Source organism: Populus trichocarpa, chromosome 17 (assembly GCF_000002775.5).
Source record: "Populus trichocarpa isolate Nisqually-1 chromosome 17, P.trichocarpa_v4.1, whole genome shotgun sequence".
Lineage (NCBI taxonomy): Eukaryota > Viridiplantae > Streptophyta > Magnoliopsida > Malpighiales > Salicaceae > Populus > Populus trichocarpa.
The window spans coordinates 15,092,090-15,116,305 of NC_037301.2; the positions used below are offsets into that span (position 1 = coordinate 15,092,090).

At 36.9% G+C, this 24,216-nt stretch overlaps 5 protein-coding genes and 1 pseudogene across 6 annotated transcripts; 3 read left to right on the forward strand and 3 right to left on the reverse strand.

Moving 5' to 3' along the window:
* Positions 1-2,278: 2,278 nt before the first annotated feature.
* On the reverse strand, positions 2,279-3,122 carry LOC112324719 (kunitz trypsin inhibitor 5). The gene has a single exon (XM_024588900.2). The coding sequence runs from the start codon at positions 3,077-3,079 to the stop codon at positions 2,456-2,458; it is 624 nt and encodes a 207-aa protein (XP_024444668.2). The 5' UTR covers positions 3,080-3,122; the 3' UTR covers positions 2,279-2,455.
* Positions 3,123-3,959: 837 nt separating this feature from the next.
* Positions 3,960-5,552, reverse strand: LOC18106692 (pentatricopeptide repeat-containing protein At2g29760, chloroplastic). Its single transcript, XM_006372572.3, has one exon. It carries the CDS (start codon positions 5,550-5,552, stop codon positions 3,960-3,962), a length of 1,593 nt encoding a protein of 530 aa, XP_006372634.3.
* Positions 5,553-9,281: 3,729 nt separating this feature from the next.
* Positions 9,282-12,112, forward strand: LOC18106694 (uncharacterized). Its single transcript, XM_024588686.2, has 4 exons — positions 9,282-9,750; positions 10,093-10,277; positions 11,388-11,501; positions 11,613-12,112. Exons 1-4 carry the CDS (start codon positions 9,365-9,367, stop codon positions 11,738-11,740), a joined length of 813 nt encoding a protein of 270 aa, XP_024444454.1. The 5' UTR covers positions 9,282-9,364; the 3' UTR covers positions 11,741-12,112.
* A 994-nt stretch (positions 12,113-13,106) lies between these two features.
* Positions 13,107-14,149, forward strand: LOC18106695 (NDR1/HIN1-like protein 6). Its single transcript, XM_006372575.3, has one exon. It carries the CDS (start codon positions 13,217-13,219, stop codon positions 14,003-14,005), a length of 789 nt encoding a protein of 262 aa, XP_006372637.2. The 5' UTR covers positions 13,107-13,216; the 3' UTR covers positions 14,006-14,149.
* A 1,090-nt stretch (positions 14,150-15,239) lies between these two features.
* LOC127904486 (uncharacterized) lies at positions 15,240-18,735 on the forward strand (annotated as a pseudogene).
* A 523-nt stretch (positions 18,736-19,258) lies between these two features.
* LOC18106697 (uncharacterized) lies at positions 19,259-24,216 on the reverse strand. Of its 2 annotated transcripts, XM_052448781.1 has the most exons (10): positions 24,043-24,216; positions 23,825-23,958; positions 23,568-23,703; positions 22,470-22,566; positions 22,301-22,367; positions 21,681-21,779; positions 21,451-21,540; positions 20,452-20,606; positions 19,844-19,945; positions 19,259-19,729 (listed from the first exon to the last, which is right to left on the reverse strand). In XM_052448781.1, the coding sequence occupies exons 1-10, from the start codon at positions 24,140-24,142 to the stop codon at positions 19,579-19,581; spliced, it is 1,131 nt and encodes a 376-aa protein (XP_052304741.1). In that variant the 5' UTR covers positions 24,143-24,216; the 3' UTR covers positions 19,259-19,578. The 2 variants fall into 2 exon arrangements, with proteins under 2 accessions (XP_052304741.1, XP_052304742.1); XM_052448782.1 differs by lacking the exon at positions 19,259-19,729 and having other exon boundaries at positions 19,894-19,980; positions 24,043-24,208.

Consider the following 24,216-nt stretch of genomic DNA (forward strand, 5'->3'; position numbering starts at 1 on the left):
GATACCATTGCACCAAACCAGCCACCAGTTAATGTAAGACCTTACAGGTATCCTCACAACTAGAAAACTGAGATTAAAAAATATAGTCAAAGAATTCCTCAAAACTGGAATCATTCGGCCTAGTCGGAGCCCATTTTTATCACCAATTTTGCTTATCAAAAAGTCAGATGGGTCCTGGTGCTTTTGCGTAGATTACAGGGCACTTAATGAGATCATGGTAAAGGATAACTTCCAATACCGGTCATTGACGAGTTGTTTGTTGAGTTACATGACGTGAAATTTTTTTCAAAGTTAGACTTGCGTTCCGGGTACCACCAGATCCGCTTCGAGTAAGAAGACATTCACAAAACCGCCTTCCGAACTCATGATGGGCACTATGAATTTCTTGTGATGCCGTTCGTTTGATGAATGCCCCTGCCTCCTTTCAGAGTCTCATGAATGATATTTTTTGACCATATTTACGAAGGTTTGTTATTGTTTTTTTTTTTATGATATTATAGTGTATAGCAGGTCTTGGGTAGATCATCTGTATCATCTAACACAAGTGCTTCAAATTCTTTTTGAGCACCAACTATACATCATGTCCTCCAAGTGTCAGTTTAAAGTGATGACAGTAGGGTATTTAGGTTACCTAATTTCTTTTGACAGCGTGGCAATAGATCTAACTAAAATACAATCAGTCCAGACTTGGCCTGTGTCGACCTCACCTAAAGGGGTTCGTGGTTTCCTTGGGTTGGCTGGTTACTACCGCAAATTTGTTAGGGGGTTTGGTGTGATTGTTGCTCCCTTAACAAAGCTTCTGACCAACAAAGGATTTCATTGGACCGAAGAATCGCTCTTGGCCTTTAATCAGTTGAAGTATGCTCTCACATCACCTCCGGTATTGCGGTTACTAGACTTTACACAGTAGTTCGTGGTGGAATGTGATGCATGTGGAGATGGTTTAGGTGTTATATTGTCTCAACAGAACCAACCAATAGCTTATTTTAGTGAAGCCTTGAAAGGGAAGGCCACATACTGTCAACCTACGATAAGGAAATGTTGGATGTGGTGAAGGTTGTTCGAAAATGGTGACCATATCTCTTGGGAAAGTCGTTTGTCATCAAAACAAACCATCGCAATCTAAAATATCTCTTGGAACAACGAATTACCACACCTTCACAAGAAATATGGCTACCAAAACTTATGGGATTCGATTACTCTATTCAGTAATGGAAGGGCAAGGAAAATCAAGGCACGGATGCTCTCTTTTGCATTGCAGCTTTCCAATTTCAGGCTTTGTTAATTTCAGTTGCCGACTAGTGGTCAACCCTTCAACAGGAGGTACTACACCATCCTTACTACGCTTCCTCATCTAATAATCAGTTCTTAAATTGTGTTCAACGGGATGGTTTGTGGATGCAAAATGGAAAAAATCATTTAAGCCCCAATTCATCGATGCTACCATATGTTTTGGCATATGCCTATTCTTCTCCAGTGGGTGGACATTTCGGTTACTTAAAGACACTCAGCAGAATTTCCGCTAGCTTTGTTTGGCCTGGCATGCGCACCTCTGAAAAGAAATTCATTCAAAATTATGATGTGTCTCAACGATGTAAGAATGAGACTCTTCGTCCTACTAGACTGCTTCAACCCCTTCCGATCCCACAACGAATATGGACAGAAATCGCCATGGATTTTATGGAAGGTTGCCGACATCACAGGGACACAATTTGATCTTAGTTTTTGTTGATCGTCTTTCAAAGTATGGGCATTTTATGCCATTAAAACACCCTTACACGACAACATCAGTAGCTAAAAGTTTTGTCGACAATGTTGCGCGTTTGCATGGTGTGCCTCTTTCCATTATCAGCCATCGCGATAGAATATTCCTTAGTAACTTTTGGAAATCTTTGTTCAAACTCTAAGGGACATCATTATGTTTCAATTCCAGTTATCACCCACAATCCGACAGCCAAACCGAGGTGGTGAGCCACACTCTTGAGCAATATTTACATTGGTTCTCTTTTGACCAACCCAAGAGATGGATGGAAGGATCTTGTGGGCGGAATATGGATTTAATACTACCATCCATTCATCCACTAAATTGTCTCCTTTTAAAGCCCTTTACAGTGTTCATCCTCCCTCTCTAATATCCTACGTTCCGAGAACAACACAAGTCCAAGCAATGGACGACTTGTTGCGCACAAGGGAGGTCATTCTTCGTGAACTACGATAGAATTTGTTAGAAGCGCAAGTTTGCATGAAGGCACAGGAAGTAAGGACACCGACGTCACAATAGTCAACTTGTTTCTTTATTAAGTAAGAGATCAAGTCACTAGCAACATATATGTAATTATATGTAACGACATGAGATACATTTTAATTTCCAAATATGGAATTTATTCCTACAGAAGCACATGGCGTAGCTTATTGATATATATTGTATTTGAGCATGCATCATCGATCATGATCTTCAAGCCTTCTTGAACATAACTTTGAGAGGCACGTTGGTAAGAGCCAGGCGCCTTACTCCTTTGGCATCAACATAAATCCCGATATCTTTGCACATAACTTTGCAGTGTTGACACACTGTAGGGCAAAAAACTAGCTTGTACTTGTCTTCGAACTTCTCAATCTTGAACCAGTTGTTTGTTGTTTGCGGACCAGGATTTCCTTCAACTCCATCGGTTGTGACAAACCATTGTTTTGTCCATTCATCATAGTTGTCAAGCTTCCACGCTGTTGACTGGTGACAGATTGATGCAGCAGAGAATCTTATGTTAAGATCGGTGTGGACGCGGACGACGCCTTTCTTGGTGTTCACAGGTGTGAATTTCAGTGGGAGACCATTTGATGCCTCATATCGGTCCTGGACAACATCAAGTGGGCAGGTTCTTCTTACAGTGCTAGCCATTTTGAGCCCACCACCTCTCCCACGGATCACCGGCAGGATGTAGTAGCTAGTGCCGGTTCTAAGTATCTTACCGGTGACGTCGAGCACTGGCTCAGGGGCAGCAGTAGCTGCTACCCTAGGCAAATATTGATTTGCAGCTAAGGCAAAAAGAAGGAAGGACAATGCTAGAATTGCAGCTCTCATTGTCGTTGTGGGTGACTTTAAATGTGTGTGATGTGTTTATGCTAGAATGAATGGGAAGAGGCTTTAATTTATAGAGTTCATTAGCAATACAATGGGATGCCTGCATGGTTGCATGATTCTGGTAAGAACTTTTGAAGGAGCGCTGTGTATGGCATTTAAACTGGTGGCTTGACCAGCCATAAAGTCAATTAAAAGATCTTGGATAAACCTGCTCCTATATTTTATATTCTTTAGTAGCTCGTACAATAGGATCCGTTTTTGTTAATATTTGTGTATTATTTGATAAAATTGGGATGGTCCAAAACCACACCCTGTTTTCTGGAAAGCAGAGTCCCTTAGGCAATAAAAGAAAGCTGTATATTACAATAGTTGATAGTGTGTTTTTTATTAAAGTTGCAATGTCAAAGATCTGTACGAAGTCAGAAGTCAGAACTTCTTATCTGCTACATCGCATCATCCCAACAACTTCGTTTTTAATTAATTTCTGGTTTGTAGTTCAATTCACTTCACATGGCTTGTTTGATGAGAGAAGAATACAAGGAGGAGATCATGAGAACACGTTAGCGTCAACATTTGCCGTTATTAGAAATGGTCTCCTTGACTGCCATATTATACATATTAACAGTAATGTCTTGGTAGCTATCTGATTTGGTTTTCTATCAATGTGGACATAAGAGCAATCTAAGTATGGAAAATTCATGTAGAAAGCATAGAAAAGACTTCATTAATTTAATTATTATGAGCCACTTAAGTAAAGGAAAAGTGCATCTTCATAATTCATGTAAAAAATTTAACTGTCTCAAGTTTACAAGTGCTTCAATCCACAGCTGCCTTAACCAAAACTCTTCTCCACAATGCTCTGCCAAAACCTTGCCCTATTTCAAAGCAGCCCGTCATATACCAAGTCCATTTCCAACAAAGAGTAATCCGTATCCAATCTCAAATGCTCATTGATCATTTCTAGCAACATGTAAATTTTTGTGGAAGCATGATGAGTTGCATTTTCTGTATGAAATTGATGAACAACACCATTTAACTCAATGTAACTACATGCTGGTTTTTTCATGACTTTTTGATCACCCATCATTTTCCTCATCTTCCGTGCGTCCTTCATCCTATTTGCTACATGATAGATGTTGGAGAGGAGCACATACACTCCATCATCATGCGGTTCCAATTCAATTATCTTCTTTCCTGCAATTTCAGCCAAGCCCAAGTTCCTCTGGTTCATACAAGCGCTAAGCAAGGATCGCCAGATAACAGCATCTGGGTCCATAGGCATATTATCAATCAACTCTTTTGCCTCTTCCAAAAGCCCTGCTCGACAAAGAAGGTCTACCATGCATCCGTAATGCTCAATCTTGGGTTCAAAACCGTAACATTGGATCATTCCGTTAAACAATTTATTTGCCTCGACAAGCAATCCTGAATGGCTGCAACCTGATAGAACCAACAGAAATGTAACATCATTTGGGATGACCCCAGATTCCAACATGTCATAGAAAACTTCAAGGGCATGGTTTCCTTTACCATGAGATGAGTGCGCTGATATCATTGTAGTCCATGAAAACACATCTTTTTTCACCAATCTATCGAATATCTTCATAGCAGACTCAACGCACCCACCCTTTGAGTACATATCCATTAAAGCATTGCTCACAGTAACACCCTTATCGAGATTAACTTTGCTGATATAACCATGAACAGCTTGACCATGATCATGAGCCCCAAGATCAGCACAACCCGAGAGAACAGCCACTGCCGTGATAACCGTAGGCTGGTTTTCCCCTTCAGCTTTCATTTGCTTAAACATTTCAAGACCCCGAATTGGCATTCCTCCTCGAACATAACCTGTTATCATCGCAGTCCAAGCAACGTCATTCCTCCATGGCATTTCATCAAACACACGCCTAGCTGACTCTAAACCATTGCACATTACAAACCCATTAAGCAAACTGGTCCAAGAAGACATATCTTTGATACCCATTTGCTTAAACACCAACTGGGCTATCTTAATTTCACCATTTCTGCAATACATATCAATCAAAGCATTACCAACAATCGAATTCGCCCCCAACTGAAATCTAAAGATCATCCCATGCACTAGCTTCCCATTTAGCGAATCTTGTTTTTTTCCACAAGCTGATAATGCACCAACAACTGAATGGCTGTCAGGCCTTAAACCCTCATTTACCAGCTTTGAAAAAACTGAAAAGGCTTTGATTGGAAGTTGAGTGCTCAAGTAAAGATTGATTAGAGAAGTATAAGTTACTCTATCGGGGTCTTGAATATAACCAAACACCTTCTGTGCATCATGTGGATTACCCGATTTAGCATAGCTATTAACTAATTTGCAGGCTAAGGGTTGCTCAATGAAGAGTAATCCTTGAGTGAGAGCTTGGGCATGGATTTGCTTGAGAGTAACGAGATCTGCACAACTTTGCAGCAGAAGCTTTAAGCTCTGGCGCTTCATTCATCTATAGTACGCACGCAGAGATGCATCAGAGTCGGCCTATTTATAATTTTATCAAAAATGCCACCAGACATACAAATGTGTTGGTCAGTGTCATAAAACACCTTCTCAGGGTTTTAAATTCCACTTTCAGCAAGGAAAAGCTAAGTCATCAAAATTAAATAAGAGGCGCATTTTGGTCACCAACTTTCATGGCGGACATAAAACTATGTAGACTGATGTATCCAGCAATGGATAGGTAGCCTACGGATAAGTTATAGCAAGGCCAAACACACAAGTCTATGAAAGAAAGCACGTAATTGGGCAAGGACCAGCTAAGCGAGAACACAATGTCCAAGACTCCAAATTTATGAATCAATTGCATTTCCCCACCAGTGCCAGTTTTACTTGTATTGAATCAAGATGCCTTCAGATATCGTCCTTTGCTATACCGTTGCCTGGTGTTTTCTTGATCCTGCACAGGGCCAGAGAGGCAGAAGGGAATGACAACAGGGCCAACTCATAAGGGAAATTGTGGTGTTACTTTCTTACCATAAAAACAACTAGATTAATTTGTTTCATTGTGACTTATAAGCATCTGCAAATATTCACTTATACAGAGAAGCACGCATATTCATCTTCTAATGGCAAGGTGCCCCCACACAATATTTGCGCTGGTGTACTCTCTTCATGGAAAGATGGTTGCATGTAAGATCAAAGAGATGTACGATACGCCCACTCGTACAACACATCGCCGCTAGGTGCTGGTATCCTGCAAATCCAATCCGGAACTTGCTTTTCTAGAATCCCAATCTTTTCTTCAATCTCCCCTGTGGCTGTAAGAGAAGACTGGGTGAGTTCACTGACCAGTGATTCAAAAAGAAAAATGTCAAGGGTGCTATAAAGGCAGAGCCATTTTGACACATCTAAACTATTTAGAATTATCTTGTGCACAAGTTCCTCCTTTGTGACTGGAGAGAGGCTAGCTGCTGGAACATGTGGTGAATCAGAGAAAGAAGGTCAGGCTAATGAATAGGCATCAGCTGGTGCGTTGAATCAGGCTGGCAGGTTTTCTGATCTACAGATGAGCTCCCCCTCCATCTAAACTGCAATGTTATATTCTTACTCAAGCCAACTAATTCACAATTCCACAGGAATCGATCCACTTGAAAACTCAGGCGTCAAGAAAACTGATAGAGGGGGAAATGTCATACCTAGCTAGAAGCAGAGCAATCATATCAGACTTCTTGCATGGTGATTTCTAGCTTGTCATGTAACATAATCTTATGAATCTGTGTAGCTTCAGGAAGTAAGAATTTTATCTGCGCAAGACGTCCATAAGAGAACCTCCTGAGAGAAAGAGCAATGGAACTTTAAATAACATTGAATAAACCAAAAGAAACATAGATTTGCATAGAACCATCAAAACAAGAATTGAACCAAGATTAGGACAAAGTGGCTGACACGTACCATAATCACCAAGAAGAGGATCAAAATTCAAAACAACAACCTTTCATCTTCAAACGTTTGTTATTTGTTTCAGAAATGGTGCTGCTCATTCATCGCTTATCTATCTCTCTATCTTTTTTTTTTCATTTTTTCATTTTTAACGTTATCATTAATATCCTATGGCAATATTTCAATCCAAAACCCGTTTAAATTGATATTTGAACAGATATAACATTGGTAAATATCCGATGATTATATAAATAAGAATGATCATCGAATACCAAGAACTACGTGTGCAATGTTCATACTAACGTAACGGTGCAATTATTTTTATTTTCATCATTGAAGTTTTTGAATTGTAATTTCATCCTTCAAAGTTACATATACAAGGTTGCACGTGTTGAGATTTCTTCAAGTTTGTGTTCTCTCTCATGAATTATTGATCCATTTTGTGAAATAAAACTTTATTCATAGTTAACAAAAACTAAAAGAAAACGATTAAATTTAATATAAAAAAATAGAACTTTTAGATCCCTGCGATTTCTTTCAATTTACAATCTCTCACCTAGCTTTTTCCTTTTTCAGAAAGCTTTTATTAATTTTTTTATTTAAACTTTAATTAACATCCTCTCTCTAATTTTATTTCACTTTTTTAATAGTAATTAATATTTTAATTACTTTTTTAATTTTATAGTGCTTCAAAGAGATTATTATAATTGTTTTCTAATTTTTTTATTTTTTATTTTATATAAATAAATTGTACTTACATGATGCATTTATAAAAATAAAAAGTATATGTTCTTGGTAATAAAAATTCACCTCTAAAAAAAAATAAAAACATATAACATAAAAATAACACTTGGGGTTAAATATATACATGTACAATTATTGTTTTTTTTTTTACTAGGAAGATTAGCCTTAGGTTTTAGCATTTAACTAAATAGTTAGCCGGCATTAACCTGTGGGTTGTATTAAAAAAATATAATATAAAAAAATGTCTAGACATAGGTAGCATATTTTCTAAAAGTAAAAAACAGAATTTATAGCTTCAATAAACTTGTTTAATTTAATTATATTATGACAAAAATAAACAATCACAATAAATTAAAAAAATTAAAAAAAAATCATGATGTGTGAAAAAACACTTGCTTATATTTTGAAAACATTTCTATAATCTTTATTGATTAAAATTTAAGGGAATTTAATAAAATAATATCTAAAATACATTTTTAATTAATTTAATAATTAATAAAATATACCTAGTATATCTTAACTTATTTAATTTCTAAGAAATTGTATGAAAATGGTGGGGAAAAGATTTTTTAAAAAAAAGCCAAGCGATCAAGCCTGGATAGCCTAATTCTTTTGAAACAACACGTTGTCTACTTTTTAGAATTCAGATAGCATAAAGGTGGATGAAAAGTTGAGCAAGGTGCTTTTTGAAATAAAAAATCTAATTTTCAATTTATTTTCACCTAAAAAATCTACTAAACACTTTTAGAACCTCATAATTAATTTATCAACCCAAAAAACCTCAAATATGGTTTAAAAAACATAATCAAATTGTTTTTTTAAAAAAAAACCTCTCTCAATAATGATGTATTTTTTTTAGCTAATATGGAAGATAAAAACACTTTGAAGACACTTCTCTCATCAATAGAAATACTTTGATATTAACTTTGATTATTTGTTTTATAAAAAAAATAGACTCACATAATTCCCTCTCTTTTTCATTGTTTTCTGACGACTCGCTCCATCCTTTTTTAAATTGAAAAACTAAAATGTAAAATAAAATAAGATTTTGAACTAAATAGATTAATTAATTTCCGACCTAAAATGATCAAAAAAGGATATTTGGAAAAATCCTATAGCAAAAATAAAGGAAAAGGTGTGAAACCAATTTGTTTTTTTTTTAATTATGACTCCTAATTTATTTATTTTTTCAATTTTGATTTCCTCATTGTTAATATTTTTTAAATAATAAAATTGAATTATTTTTTTATAAAATCAATCATCAACTCAATTTTAGGATATTTTCTTTAATACTAGGTTATTAATTAGCATTGACAATTCTTTAATACCGGGTGGTATGGATATGGGTTTTTGTATATGTTATGGTATGGGTATGGGACGTCATACCCTTTGCTATCATAAAAAGGAGAGGCCTGATCATGTACCGGTTCTAATTCGAAACTGAATGTTTTTTTAGCTCAAACCTTAGGCCCGGAAATCCTTTGACCCCAAACTTTGGGGATGGGCCGACAAAGTCAAGAAAGCAACAAAAGGTTGGCTACTAGGCTTCTCACCATCTAAAGAGGAGCAACAGACCTGCTCCTGCTCCTGCTATTCTTTGGCAACTCTTTGAGTTTGAGGGTATCAAACTGATGGCTAGTAGTACTGTTGCTGAATCAGAAATGGAAGAAGAAATAAAATTGGGATCTTATGGTGGAAAGGTGAGGGTGCTAAGACAAGATGAAGAATCAGCTGCTGCGGAAACCATGCTCTTGTGGGGTATCCAACAGCCCACTTTTTCAAAACCAAACTCTTTTGTCTCCCAATCTTCTCTCCAACTCAATCTTGATGCTTGTGGTCATTATCTCTCCATCCTCCAGTCTCCTTCTTCATTGAGCACACCTGGAGTCACTGGTTCGGTCATGTGGGACAGTGGTGTTGTGTTGGGGAAGTTCTTGGAACATGCTGTCGACTCTGGCCTGCTTCTTCTTCATGGCAAGAAGGTTGTTGAGTTGGGCTCTGGCTGTGGATTGGTAGGGTAAAGATTGCTTCTTTATCACTTTCTTTTTTATCCTTTTATTCATACTTTGTTATGGAAAATTGTTCTCTTAATTGGGCTGGCAAAAGGCGGAAACTTTTCACCATCCAGCCTGATAAATGAGTTAATTTAAAGAGGTCCCTTTGGAATTGGACCTCCTTTTGTTATAAATGAAGATGCTCAATAAGAAATGTCGGTGATTTTTGGCATGCAAAGACTCAAACTTTTTGATATTAGGCTGGTTGAATTTTCTAATTTCTGAATTCAACTTTTCTAGCTGAGAAAGAAGAGGAAAAATTTCACTTTTTTGAGTTGAATATGTCTCATGTTTATGGTTTGCAGCTGCATTGCAGCTCTCTTGGGTGCTCAAGTAACACTCACTGATCTGCCTGATAGACTGAGGTTACTGAAAAAGAATATCGAAACAAATCTGAGGCATGGAAACGTGCGGGGCTCTGCAGTTGTTAGGGAACTCATATGGGGAGATGACCCAGATCAGGATTTGATTGTTCCTTTTCCTGATTACGGTACGACTTATTTGTTATCTTTGCCTGCTGGAGCGTGAATTGAAATTGAAATGTACCTATTTTTTGCTAATCGGTTCCACGTGAGCAACTTTTTAATGTTTTATTGAATCCATATTGTGACAAATTTGTGGCAATTCAATTTAGAATAACGTGTATTTCTTGAAATTACAGAACTGTTCAAATCATAATTGGCAGTGATTTGCAAGAGAATTTGATTGGTTAAGGTGAATTGGATATGCAGACAGTTCATGTGAGTATTTCACATGAATTATCTATGAAAAATCAAGCATACATTTCATTCATAAGAAAGGTGATATACAATAAATTTGGCACATGTCCATTGATGAATCTAATTAAAAAAAAAAAAAAAGATACACAGTAATGCTGAGAATAACAGCAAAAAAGATAGAGGTTATTATTTTCTGGTACTGAGAAGCAAGACTTGAGAAATCAGGAACTCAAGCATTTCCATCATCATCATAAGATGTACATGAAGTTGATTTTTATTTGTATTGATATTTGTTCTTTCATGGTTTCTGTTTGTAAGATTATCATGATAATTGGCGCAGGTGACAACTAGTTTAGCTGATAAGTTATATGGAGTCATTTAACTTTTAAGAGACTAAGGATTGGATCCTTCAGATGTCTCATGACAGGAAGGTGAGGGTGTGCTAGCTCTGTTTCAATAGTACTGGAAAAGCACATTAACACAAATTTCATGTTGGCTGCAAAACCTTTCGCTGTTATCTGTTCACACAGTTTATCCAGTGTAATCTAAGTTGCTTATGAAAATAAATAGTGAGTTGCATATTGCAATTATTTTTCTAGCTGGTATTGGTCCCCATGCTAGCAACATATCATAAGGATTTTTCTAAGTGATAGAGTAACTGTATTAATTTTGTGGAATAGCAAACATTTTAGTAGACTTCTTTAGCATTCTTTCTTAGAATTGTCAATGTTTGCACTTGGATTAGCTGATAGTTGCAGTAGCCTGCTCATTTTCCTGAATTTCTTCCAATACATGGCGAATGATCAAAAATTTGGAAAATCATGCTTGTGTGGTCCTTGGAAAAGCAGCATTTTAACTTGATTATGTGTTCTGCTTATCAGTCCTTGGATCGGATGTGGTCTATAGTGAAGGTGCTGTGGTAGATTTGTTGGACACATTGGTGCAACTCTGTGGAGCCCAAACAACTATATTTTTGGCCGGAGAACTTCGGAATGGTGAGTGTCTCAGTCTCCCATGCCCATGCATGCTTGCACACCCCACACACACACCTCACACACGCAGACACATGCAAGTTTTAAAATTCTTATTGCTTATTCCTGTGGCAGATGCTGTCCTCGAGTATTTCCTTGATGCTGCGATGAAGGAATTTGTTGTTGGGCGTGTGGAGCAGACACGGTGGCATCCAGAATATTGCAGCCCCAGAGTAGCTATGTATGTTCTGGTGAAGAAGTGAATTGAGTCGTGGATGTTCACTCGTTAAGGCCCCCATCAGCTTCTTCTTTTTCGTGATTGGGTTTGTTTCGAGTCCTCCTGGTTTACAATCTTGTAAATTCAACTAATTATTTTTCCTAGAATCGAAATTCAGTGAACATAAAACCAAAAACAATTCAGAACACATCTGATGGAGCTCATGTCTCTGAATTTGTGGGCTGGAGTTTCTTGACCGTAAAGAAAAGGATAGTTGAGATGCTCTGTGGTCAACAGGATAGCAGTAAGGGAGTTTGCAAGTTTCTTGAGTGGAAGTCACATGGCAACCATCTTGATGGATACCCTAAAAACTATAGCGCTTATTCTAAAACCTTTTTGGTTTAAAGTTTATTTTGAAGCTCGTGTATTATTGAGTGGTCGTGACATCTTGTTGAGCATCAGAATCAGCAGCATCACAACACAAAGGAATGAATTTGTCACACACTGCACTGTCAACGAGCTTTCCATTACTGGTTCCATGACCAGAAGCATCATTTTTGGCCGGAGCGTCCCTAGCACTCATAAGTTCCACACTCGATGTGTTTTGATTTTTCGGTGCATCTATCATATGCATGCTTATCAAATAATTATCTTAACTCTCTCAGTGAAAATCATGTTAAGTTGTGGTCCTTGGGATTTCCAAAACTTGCAGTGCTAATTTCGATTTGAACAAATGAAAATGGACATCCATGATCAGCTAGCACACTTTCTCTGTTACTAATTTGTTCTCATTGCCAAGAGGATCATATATCCATTATTGCTGGGATCCTCATCCAATTCAACCAGGATACAACTCACGAGCTGCAGTGCAAGCAAATTATTCTAGGAAATAAATAATGTTTATACTCTAGCTGCGAAATAGTGGAATTCAAAGGAATATTATGTTGAAAAAGCTAACTAATCGTTGGGCTCTATACCAATTTTGAAATATCCCAAATAATTATTTTAATCAATTTTGTCCTCCAGAATAAACTGTAATGTTTCAGTAAGGTTTATACGTGTAACGTGTTTGATTGTAATTGTCAAGCATTGATGTCACTGGTCACCTAATTAATTGGAATCTGGCTTGCCACATTCTTTCATTTTATTTTTTTATAAATTTCCAGGGTAGACATGTTGCATATAAAGATTCCTGTCATGCAAAGTGATTGAAATTTGAACAAAGACTTCCTACTTAGCTGAACTACCTTGTCTCGTATCAAGTGTGTCCCATGTGTCGTTAATTATTAGGTGTGGAAGGTCAAGACCTTCCCTAACCAAAGTGTTTCAAGGACAAAATCATAGGTCATAAATTACTAGGAAGCTTCTCCGGTCAGCTAGCTCCCTCTACTTGTATAAATTACGAATGGCATTAATATATTGTCATAGCTTTCTTGCACGCTTTTGAGGTGCAACAACTGGTTTAAAGGAAAGAAGAAAGCACCATTGAGAACAAACTCCAAGTCTCCATTTAAGTTTTGATATGGAAAAAACAAGAACGCAGATGACGGGAGATAAGCCGAAAATTCATCCAGCAGTAGATGTTGAAGCACCACCACCAACAGCACCGTTGATATCTCGAGGCTTGGCAACATCCGAAAAGGGTGGTTCGAGTCAGAGTCAGCAGCAACCTCCACTGCCATTACGCACCATGCCAGCAGCTATGCAGTCTAGTAAACCACAAAAGACAAGAAGCTGTTGTTGCAAGTGCGTATGTTGGACCGTAGGTCTACTTGTCCTGCTATTAGTTATTGTCGGAGCCACTGCCGGCATTCTTTACCTGGTCTTCAAACCAAAAATTCCCAACTACTCTGTTGATAGTTTGAGCATAAGTGACCTGAGGCTCAACTTTGATATGTCCCTATATGCTAAATTTGATGTGAAGATCACAGCCAATAACCCCAACAAGAAAATTGGAATTTACTACGAGAAAGGTGGGCTCTTGAGTGTGTGGTACACAAACACTAAGCTCTGTGCAGGTTCAATACCAAAATTCTACCAAGGTCACCAGAACATAACAAAACTGGATGTGAGCTTAACGGGGCAAACACAGTACGGAAGCACTTTATTGAGGGCATTGCAAGAGCAACAACAAACAGGACGTATTCCATTAGATCTTAAAGTTGATGCACCAGTTTCTATCAAACTTGGTAGGTTGAAGCTGAGGAAGGTGACGATCTTGGGGGATTGTTTGTTGGTGGTAGATAGCTTATCTACCAACAATCTAATCAGCATCAAAGCTAGTAATTGCAGGTTTAAATTAAAGCTTTGAGTTCCATGCCACGTATTGCATTAGGCCTGTTTTTTTCTTTTCATTTCTCCCCGGCCATTTAGCTCTCACTCGTATCCTAGATGCTATTGTTTTTTTTTTTTCTATATTTACAATTTTTTAAAAAAATATCAGTGATTAAGAATATATACAGTTACGTTGGGAAAGTAGAAAATTGTTGAATGGAAATGCAAGCCCACTGCATGCTTACTGACAGACATCAAATCACTATGCTAAAAACATCTTTTCAACCGATCAAACCAAGTCAGATTTTAGCTATCATATGACAAGATATAGATGCTAGATGCTTTATAGTTGTGTTAATGTTTCGAGAGACTGGTTCCAACCATATCTCCGTTTCTTCTATTTAATCAAACAGTGAAATTATTAGTAAAATACGATTTATCAAACCGATAATAAAACCCGTGAAGGCAATGGACCAGTTAGAAGAAAAAGGGTAAGGGCGGTTATGTGTATTGTACAATTGTACATTCTACCGTATATGTATATTGTACTTTCTTATAAATAAGAAACATCATCACCCCCAAAGTAAATTATGATGATTTTATTAAAAAATAATATAAATCATATCATATGATTTTACTTAATAGCTTAAGCTATTGGGTTGAATTAGTTTTTTGACATGGTATCAGAGTCTTAATGATCAAACGGTTACGAGTTCAAATCTTACTATCCTCATTTATTTGATAAAAATAAAATACAAGGTAATGTAGGTCTATACAAGTTTCAAGTTCAAAGAACTTTCACTTGAGGGGGTGCGTTAAAAAATAATATAAATCATATCATGAGACTTCACCTAACAGCTTAAGTTGGGTTGAATTGATTCTTTGACAGGTTTTATAAACCTTTTCATGGTATTAAAGCATTCTTGGATTAAACTCCATCGAACCTTTTCATGGTATCAAAGCATTCTTGGATTAAACTTCATCGACCCAATAACTTCCAATGCTCCAAGCTCTTCTCTTCCTCTTCAAACAATGTTCTGTATGATTACTATCAAGCTTTCCTCTTCCAATTATCTTCTCTGGCGCAACCAAGTTCTTCTGCTGCTCAATTTTTAAAACCTTCTTGACTACATTAATGGCTCTTTATCTGAGCCTCCAGAAATCATCACCTTTTATTCTTCTATAGTTTCAAATCCCAAACATATTGTTTGGACATTTGAAGATCAGCTCCTTCTTATTATTATTTTTTTCCCTGTCTCATAGAGAAAGCCATGGCTAAGGTTATTGATCTCTTTACCTCTCATAGTATTTGGACTGCGCTGGAGTTTGCTTTTAGCCATATATCGAAGATTCATAAATTCGTCTTAAGGATGACTTGCAACTTTTGAAACGAGGTATTCACAGTGTTACTGAGTACTCTCTTAAGGCAATATGCGATCAACTGGCTGTCATGGGTCGTTCTGTTGATGACACTGACAAGGTCTACTGGTACTTTCATGGTCTTGGTCCCGAGTTTGCTTGTTTCTCCACCACTCAACTCTCTATTTCTTCTCTGTCATTTCTTTATGATACATGTTTCTCCACCACTCGGCTCTCTATTTCCTCTCTGTCATTTCTTTATGATCTTGTTTCAAAGGCTGAAAGCTTAGAAATATTTCAAAAATCTCTTGAAGCACATGTTGCTTCATCAATTGCTTGCACTGCCACTAAAGGCATCTCCAATACATTTTGTAACGGAGGGAATAAATTATATGGTAAAGGAATTTTTAATGTTGGTCATGGTAGGGGTCGTGGAAAGTATACTCCTTGTTGCTAAATCTATCGTAGTGAAGGACACAATGTCGAACAATATCATGATCGATATGTAAGGGTTGTTGATTCTTATGCTCACCTTGTTGAATCTTTTTCTCAATTCTCTCTGGTAGGTACCAATACTGACTAGTACACAAACACTAGATCCTCTGCTCATATGCCTCCAGATTCATCTTAGATGGACAAGGTTGCAACCTATAATGGTAAGGATTGTGCAATAGTTGGTAATGGAGTTTTTTTACCAATCACCCACATGTGTACTCTTTCTCCATCTAAAAATACAAATCTAAATGTTTTAGTTACCCCTCAACTCACTAAAAATTTGTTATCTATCAGCAAATTAACATTTGATTATCCACTTTCTAACACTTTCATTGATATATTGTTTACCATACAGAACCATGCAATAAAAAAGATGGTGGTAACCGATTATCGTGAAAATAATCTTTATGTGCTTGAGCGTAGTCATTCAACGTTTCTTTCTACTCTTAAAAATAATTCCCTTCATACTTCCTATGATATTGTTTGGTATGCATGTTTGGGTTATTACATATTTTGTTATTTCTTTATTGAATAAAAAAGAGCATCTCTTTGTTATTTCTTTACTTTTTTTTTCTACTTTGTGTGTTGCTTATCAAACTGCATTTCACCTCTAATGATCAGCACTCTAAGAATGTTTTAGACCTTATTCATTGTGATATTTGGACCTTACTTATGTTATATCTTCTTCAAATGATTGTTTTATATTATTTTTATTATTGATCACTCTTGTTTCACATGGTTTTATCCCATGACATTAAAATCACATGCATTTAAAAATTTTCTACAATTTCAAACCTTTGTTGTAGTTCAATCCTCACATAAGATCAAAACTTTTTAAAATGATTGGGAGGTTAAATTTATAAGTAATCAATTTCAATCTTATCTCATTGCTTCTAGCATTCATCACCAAATTTATTGCCCCTGCACTCCATCTTAGAACGGTCAAGCTAAACATTGACACGTTATTGAAACTGGTCTTGCTATGTTATTTCAATCTCATGTCCTTTTATCTTGTTAGGTTGAGGCATTTAGTATTGTTCTCAACACTATCAATCAGTTGCCCACACTTGTTCCTGATGGGTTGTCTCCTTATGAGGTACAATATGGTAAGCCAACCACATATGAAAATTTTCATCCTTTTGGCTTTCGTGTTTTTTCTTATTTACGAGATTATGTTTTTTATAAGTTTGCCTCTCGTAGTATTGATTGTATTTCTTGGTTATAGGATATCTCCCAAGGTATTTAGATGCCTTGATCCCTTTATACAACTTAAGTGCCTTGCTTGTGCTCAACTTTTTGATAGCAAGTCGGTGTCCATACCCATGATTGTTTTTCAATGGCTCACTAGTGATGGTGATTCCTTCTCTGATCCCACATTGTATTGCTCCATGGTGGCAACATTACAGTACTTAACTATTACTCATCCCGATCTTGCTCATGCTGTAAATTTTGTAAGTCAATACATGTAATATCCTATTGTAGATCACTTCAAGCACTCAAGCGTATTCTTCGTTATGTCAAGGGCACACTCCACTATGGGATATCTTCTCCACCTACAGGCATTCTTGCCTATTTTGATGTTGGTTGAGCTGGTTTCCCTAACAATCGTTACTCCATTTCTGGTTATGCAATCTTTCATGGTGAAAACCTTGTCTGGTGGTGTGCTAAGAAACAATTCATTGTTTCTAGTTTTAGTTATCGAGCATTGGCTCACACAGCCTCTGAAGTTTTTTGGCTTTCTCACCTTCTTCAGGACCTCAGGGTTTTTATGAAACATCAATTTTCGCTTACCCGTGATAACAAAAGTGCAATCTTCCTAACTCTTAATCCTATTTCTCACAAACAGTCTAAGCATATTGTTCTTGATTATCATTTTATTTGTGAGTTAATTGCCGCTAGTGCTATTCAACCTCAATTTGTGCCATCCTAGATGTAAGCTGCTGATATATTTACAAAGAGTCTCTCTCAATCTCTCTATATTTTCTTTCGTTCCAAGCTTCGTGTTCAGGTCAATCCCACACTAAGCTTGCAAGGCAGTGTTAAGGATGCAAGAATATTGTATCCTGATCACATGATCCTCTGGATTGTAGGAAATATTTTAGGAGATATCCTACATTAGTTGTCAAATGTGTATTATGAATATTGTACTTTCTTATAAATAAGAAACATCACCACCAGAGTAAAGCGTGGTGGTTTTATAAACCTTTTTCAAGGAGTCCGTCGAACAAGCAGCAGCAGCGCGTCATGAGTATGCGTGTGTTGATCATGTCATAGAGTATGTGTTAATGTATACTACTGCATTTTCTTCATTTCAGTAATCCCAGCATGAAGTTTCGAAATTATGTTCCTCAAGACAAGGAGTTTCATGAGGGTAAGCTTGCTCCGCCAGTGCTACCAAAGTTTTAAGATCCTGTTGCATCAGTACCTCCTCCATTATAGAAGAAAGAGGTAATTGTGACCTTCAAGTACCAAATTTTCCTAGTAGTAGCCTGTGTCTTGTGAGTTTGCTCTTTTTCACTCTTTTTTTATTTTTTATTTTTTATTTTTTTGCTTCTGCTTATAATTTGTGTTACTGACTTTCGGTGGATGTTTAGGATCCATTTCTCAACATTGCTCCAAAGAAGCCAAACTGGGACCTGCGAAGAGATGTGCAGAAGAAGCACGATAAGCTTGAAAGACGTACACTGAAGGCAATATGTAAACTTATGGGTAAGTGATCGTGCAGTGTTTGATTTTGCATGTGTGATGAAGTCTCTTATGAATATTAGCCATTTTAAATTAACAAAGCTATCATTTATTTTCCATTTAAAGTAACATCAGATCAATAATCAGTCTTATCACTGTCATTTTACAGAGGAACAAGAAAAAGAAAAGCAAGTGGTTGAGAATGGTGGCAATGTTATTGAAGATTAGCAGCATATTTACCAAGAACAGAATTGTAGTTTGATTGACCTTTTAAAGTTGCAGCCTTGTGGCACAACTGGTTTACTTCTTCAGTAATGAATCCAGCATTACGAAATCGGAAATATTAGTAACTGAGGAAACCGAGTTTCATGTTATGTGCAATATGACAACCTAGATGTATGTGATAATGGCCTTTTATTGTTTAGCACCAAGCTGCTTGCAGTTCATGCAACTTCCGGATTCATTTGTCACTCTCTATCAGAGTTTTATTTGGTGAAATGATATGATTTTCTATTTTTTTAAGATGGTATTTGATGAGGCACTTGAAGCAGCTCATTTGCTATCAATCTTAATGACGACATACTAATCTTGAGATTATATAACATGAAAAATGCAGCATCAAATGTTTGCTGTACATCAAGAAAGGTTTTACTCGGGAAAAAAAAACAGAGAAAAATGATGACATTATTTCTTTCCCACGCCATTCCAAGCCGTGCACACACACCAACTGTAATCAATTTTTCACACCAGCTTTCTATCAAACTAGACAATTTCAATATCAATGAAGAGAACGTCATTGTTGGTAAAGAAAAATCAACACTTTTCAAGCAGTATCTAATTTACACACAACAAGAACTTGTACAGAGGTCGACAACACAGATCACTTACAGGTCTTGACAAAGGGAGAAGAGATGCAGAAGGGAAAAAATCAGAAGAGGCTGGAACACCGGGTGCTAAAAGGAAGGTTTGGCACACAATCTAAGAATGGTTCTCTTGTTGACTTGCCAATTCCACGTCTCAAAACAAATTTTTGGCCCCATTTGTGTATCTTTTCTGAAAATGCAGTATGACCTATCTTCGCTCACCCTTCAGGTGGTTCGAACTGGCTTGTCCACCACCAACATTATCCTCATTCCAGGACGGGACCACAGGAGGGAGCTGAAATTCATCAGGTTTCAGTGCCAAAGAAAAATCAGGCAATGTTGGTGCTGTCTCCATGATTCTGCAATCAACATCACCAAATCCCCAAATTACAGGATCAGGTGACTCCGCTTGTTAACCAAGCAATTTGGAAATGATTCCAAGGAAAAATTCACCTGCTAAAAGAACCACTTACTTTTCATGGGAATATAGATCACGGTTTATCCGCACCTTGCTAGAAGTATCTTTTGGAATTTTCTCAGAGAGGTACTTCATGGTTCCCCAAAGCGGTGGGTTTCTGCACAAAGACAAATCAAAACTTGAAAAGGAGACCTGAAGAAATGGTAAGGTATGGGTAAGAGTTGTCAGTCAGTGAGAAAAGGTAGAGCATTAACAATCACTCGCGTAGAATTCAATAAGAAAAGTCACATAATTAAGAAAATCCAAGTCCTAATGCAAAGGCCCATGGAAACAACAAGGTAGAGCATTAACAATTCCATAGACATGCCAAGACGCTGAAGCATTGACAGCTAAGAATCCTAGCAACGGTTTGTTTTTTTTAATGGTATCATAGACTTCCTTGTAGCATGCAATGAGATCAAGAAAAAATGAATTCGTTTCTGCTTCTTTTAGTGAAGATTAAGATCCCCTGACAACTTGCATTGTATTGAGATTATGAGGGGAAAAAAAACAACAAACAAACTAGACCATAAAATAAAATGAGAAAGTATCCAAAGCATTGCTCATCACAGAAAGGCAAGTTTTGAAGGTAATGAGCTGGAGGGACTTCAGTAGATGCATTACCTTGACAAAGGAGAAGCTGCATTGAATGCCTCACATGATCGTTTACTTTCTTTAAAATACTCATCTGCAGCTTGCAAAGCAGCTACAGCCATCCCATGAGACTTTTCTGTGTTCCCTTCATCAAGGATTAAACCATGATAATAGTATGCTGCAGCCTGGTTTGGTGAAACAATATTAATACAAGAAAGGTGATTTTGATTGATAGCTATGAAAAGGAAAATACAATAGAAAGGATTTTAAAATAAACACAAGAAAAACATATTATCTAATTACAGCAGGGAATGAGCAACAAAGTACGAGCCAACAAGTAAATGGCTAGAAAAGTCAACAGTGAGAATATGTTAAACCAATTTCAGCCTGCTGATCCAAATTGCAACAAGTCTCACGCTTTGGGAAGGTCAAATGACATAAAGACAAATTATTTTTGTTATCTGGTGCACACAAATTTTTTTTGTTATCTGGTTGCTCTTGTGTGCACAAGCCCGTGTGTGTGTGTGTTGGAAGATTCTGAGTGGACAAGATGGTTAGGTGTTACTGATCAGTTTTGATCAAAACCATTTGTTTAGCGCTCAAGAATCAGGAGAAAATATGTCAGGCTGTCATGAGATTAAAGGTCAAGGGCAATTTGAGAGTTGTTACAGCAAGCACAGTTTCTTGAGTGCAATTCAGCTTGTTTTACCAATCACTTGATCATTGATGTGGAAAAAGGTGAAAATGGGAAGCAAAGAAGTAGGGTAAGAAGAAGAAAGGAAGCTAGTTAAGTTCATTGTGTTTAAGGCAGCATTAATATCCCTATTCCAATGCCAATCAAATGCTGCGAATTAGATGGTTGGTTCAATTATTACTAGTTCATGTTTTCTGCGCAACATTGCATTGGGAGAATACACACTTTCATTTTCATAGTTTTAAGATCTGAAAGCAACAGGAAGGACAGCCTCTAATGTGAATGATGACAAAATACAGAGAGGAAACAAAGAAATGAAAGCAATTTTTGCATACCTTTGCCTCCACATATTTCCACTTTATGAAGAGCCGGTGCTTTTCCCCCCAACCATTTGCTAATGGAAGGTTCATTATATTATCTTGAGCCTGTCAAGAAAACAATAAAGAAAAAGGAAGATGAAGCTACAAGGGAACCATTTGTAATCAATACACAACTGTTGTTTGTACAAAAACTGAGTTTATAATTTATTTGTTTGTCAGGATGAACACAGTTAGTGCCCTCATACCTGCTGCCAGTACTTTACCATCTCACAAGCAAGCCTTCGCTTCACTGCAAGAGTAGCTTTGGCACTATCGATTGCCATTCCTAATTGGATATCAACACCCTGCATCAGATGGAAAGAATAGAAAGACCATAAGACAGTAAAAAGAATATTTAACCAAAACAGAGGGAAACAAGAAAAGGAGGTGATCTGAAAACTGTAAAAGAGAACTGTCTATATGAATTAGCAGCTCAAAGAGACAACTCCAAACAAAAAGTGGGGAAGGTAGAAATCTTAATCATTCTGAACATGTCAACTGCTAAAAGGGGTTTTTCCAACAAATCATCATCACAATTTTACTGCCCAAAGAGGTTTCTTGCTCCTAATACGTCCTTTATGTGCTTCAAGCCTAAAAAGAAGAGGGGTTGGAGTCATATATATCAACAATGCAAGAAAATGATTGATATCAGTTAGTAGGTAGCCAACTTATGTATTGGTAATCAAGAAAGATGTAAAAAGAGAAGTTTCATCTAAAATCTTCTAGATAGTCTCCATGTGCAACCGCCATTCATACATGTCGAGGATATCATGGACAGAATTTCTGACTTCATCAAACAAAACCATAAAGGAAAATAAGTCACTACCTGTCCCAATGCTTGAAGGCAAAGTGCTCTAAGAACACCTTCTGCAAGGTCCACTGGTAAATCTTCCCTGGAAGCAATAGTTATTCAAGTCAGATTGGATATGAAATGAAGATAATTATAATGAAACATGAGCAATTCCACTCTTGATAAGTCTTTCAGCTATGCAAACCTTAGTGAAGTAGGAAATTGTGGAAGCACATGCCGAACAGCACAATCCAGATACCCTGCAGCCTTCAAGAAAATATCAACTGATGCTCGCCTATTCTCTGTTACAGACGCACAAAAATAAAGGAGCAAAATTAAACTTTTGTAACAGGATGAGTGGAGATCTAATGTGAAGCATAGTGAAAGGTAACAACTGAGCATATGCACATGAATTCATCTTACATCAAATATGATTAGATCAACTAGCAAGATAAATTTCTGAATCATTGACGCAGCTTTCTCAAACACATGGAAAACTCCTTCCAAACAAGGTAACATTCCCAATTCACTGTGGTTTTCAAATTACTATCAAAGTCGAAGCAATCTTCCCTGGTTTAGAAATTGTATTATTAAAAAATATTGCTTATAAAATACAAAAAATCTAAACAATATATATATATATATATATATATATATATATATATATTCATCACGCAGATGCTAAAGGATAGAATTATCACCAAATTTGCCCATCTAGGACCATGCACTTGTAAGACCAAAAGTGAATAATGGTATTTGGTCTTTCAATCTCATATGGCATATTGAGTTGGAGCAATTAAGTTTTTTAGGTTTCATTTCACACCCATCTATCTATTACTCAAATTAAGTATACTCTTGTGGTCTTCAAGTTAGATGGATGGTTAATTGATTGGAGGCTATATGCTGAAATGCATAAGAAATATCCTGCTGTTCTAATTGCATGCCCATACTTAATTAGGACAGTAGATTCTGAAAAGCATATTTATGAACTAAACTGTCACCAACATTTCTGTCACTAATTAGATCAACACCTCTGTCCGCCACGCCATTCAATCTCTCTTTTTTTGTATATATTAAAACAAATTACACCGAGCATGCAATTATAGCCAAGATCCAGATAGACAGTATAAGAAATATCATAAATGGCTTCCTGACCCAGCAGTTACTCTCCAAACTGCTGGACAAGGACAAGACCTTATGTTTGCCAAATGAGTTTTCAATTCTAGAAATAAAATTATTAAGAAATGTCACACACAACAATCTTCATCACTCGATTCACATAAAGTTTATAGAAAACAACTACCTTCCGATACTTTTGGCTGATAACCATCACAAGATGTTCTTGGAAGAAGTAACAAGTTGGCCTGTGATAATGATAGCATCGCCATCAAATGCAAAACTGACAACACCTCATACCATGCATTAGAAATGGCTGTTTCCTACAAAATTCCAAAGTACATATCAAATCAATAATTCTCCATCTCAGAAGGAAGTGCAAACAATAAAACAGAAGATTTCAACTGATAGTAAATAGATGAGCTAGAGCACACTCCCACCCACCTCTGCTTCATCTTCTTGATTCATCCACGCAAATTGCACGTTGTGTTGTAGCTGGCTTCCATCTTTAAACAATCCCAACAGAACAGGCAAGTAGTCTTGAAGAGCCTGGTGAAGATCGGCCAATGTTGAACCTCCTGCAGACAACAAATAACATTGAAATTCAAACAACTTCACCTATTGCTGATCTATCAATCTGCACTGGTATTATTACAACCTACCATGTTGTGTAGCACTTTTTCTCCTTGTTCTTGAAACTGTTGGTGCTTCTTGGCCAGCCATAACAACAACACGAGTTCTCAAAGCAGATAGGCGTTCCATTAAATTCTTAGGCAATTGATCACCAAGTGACAGAGACAGAAATCAACGGCTTTGGTATCCGAAACCAGGTACAT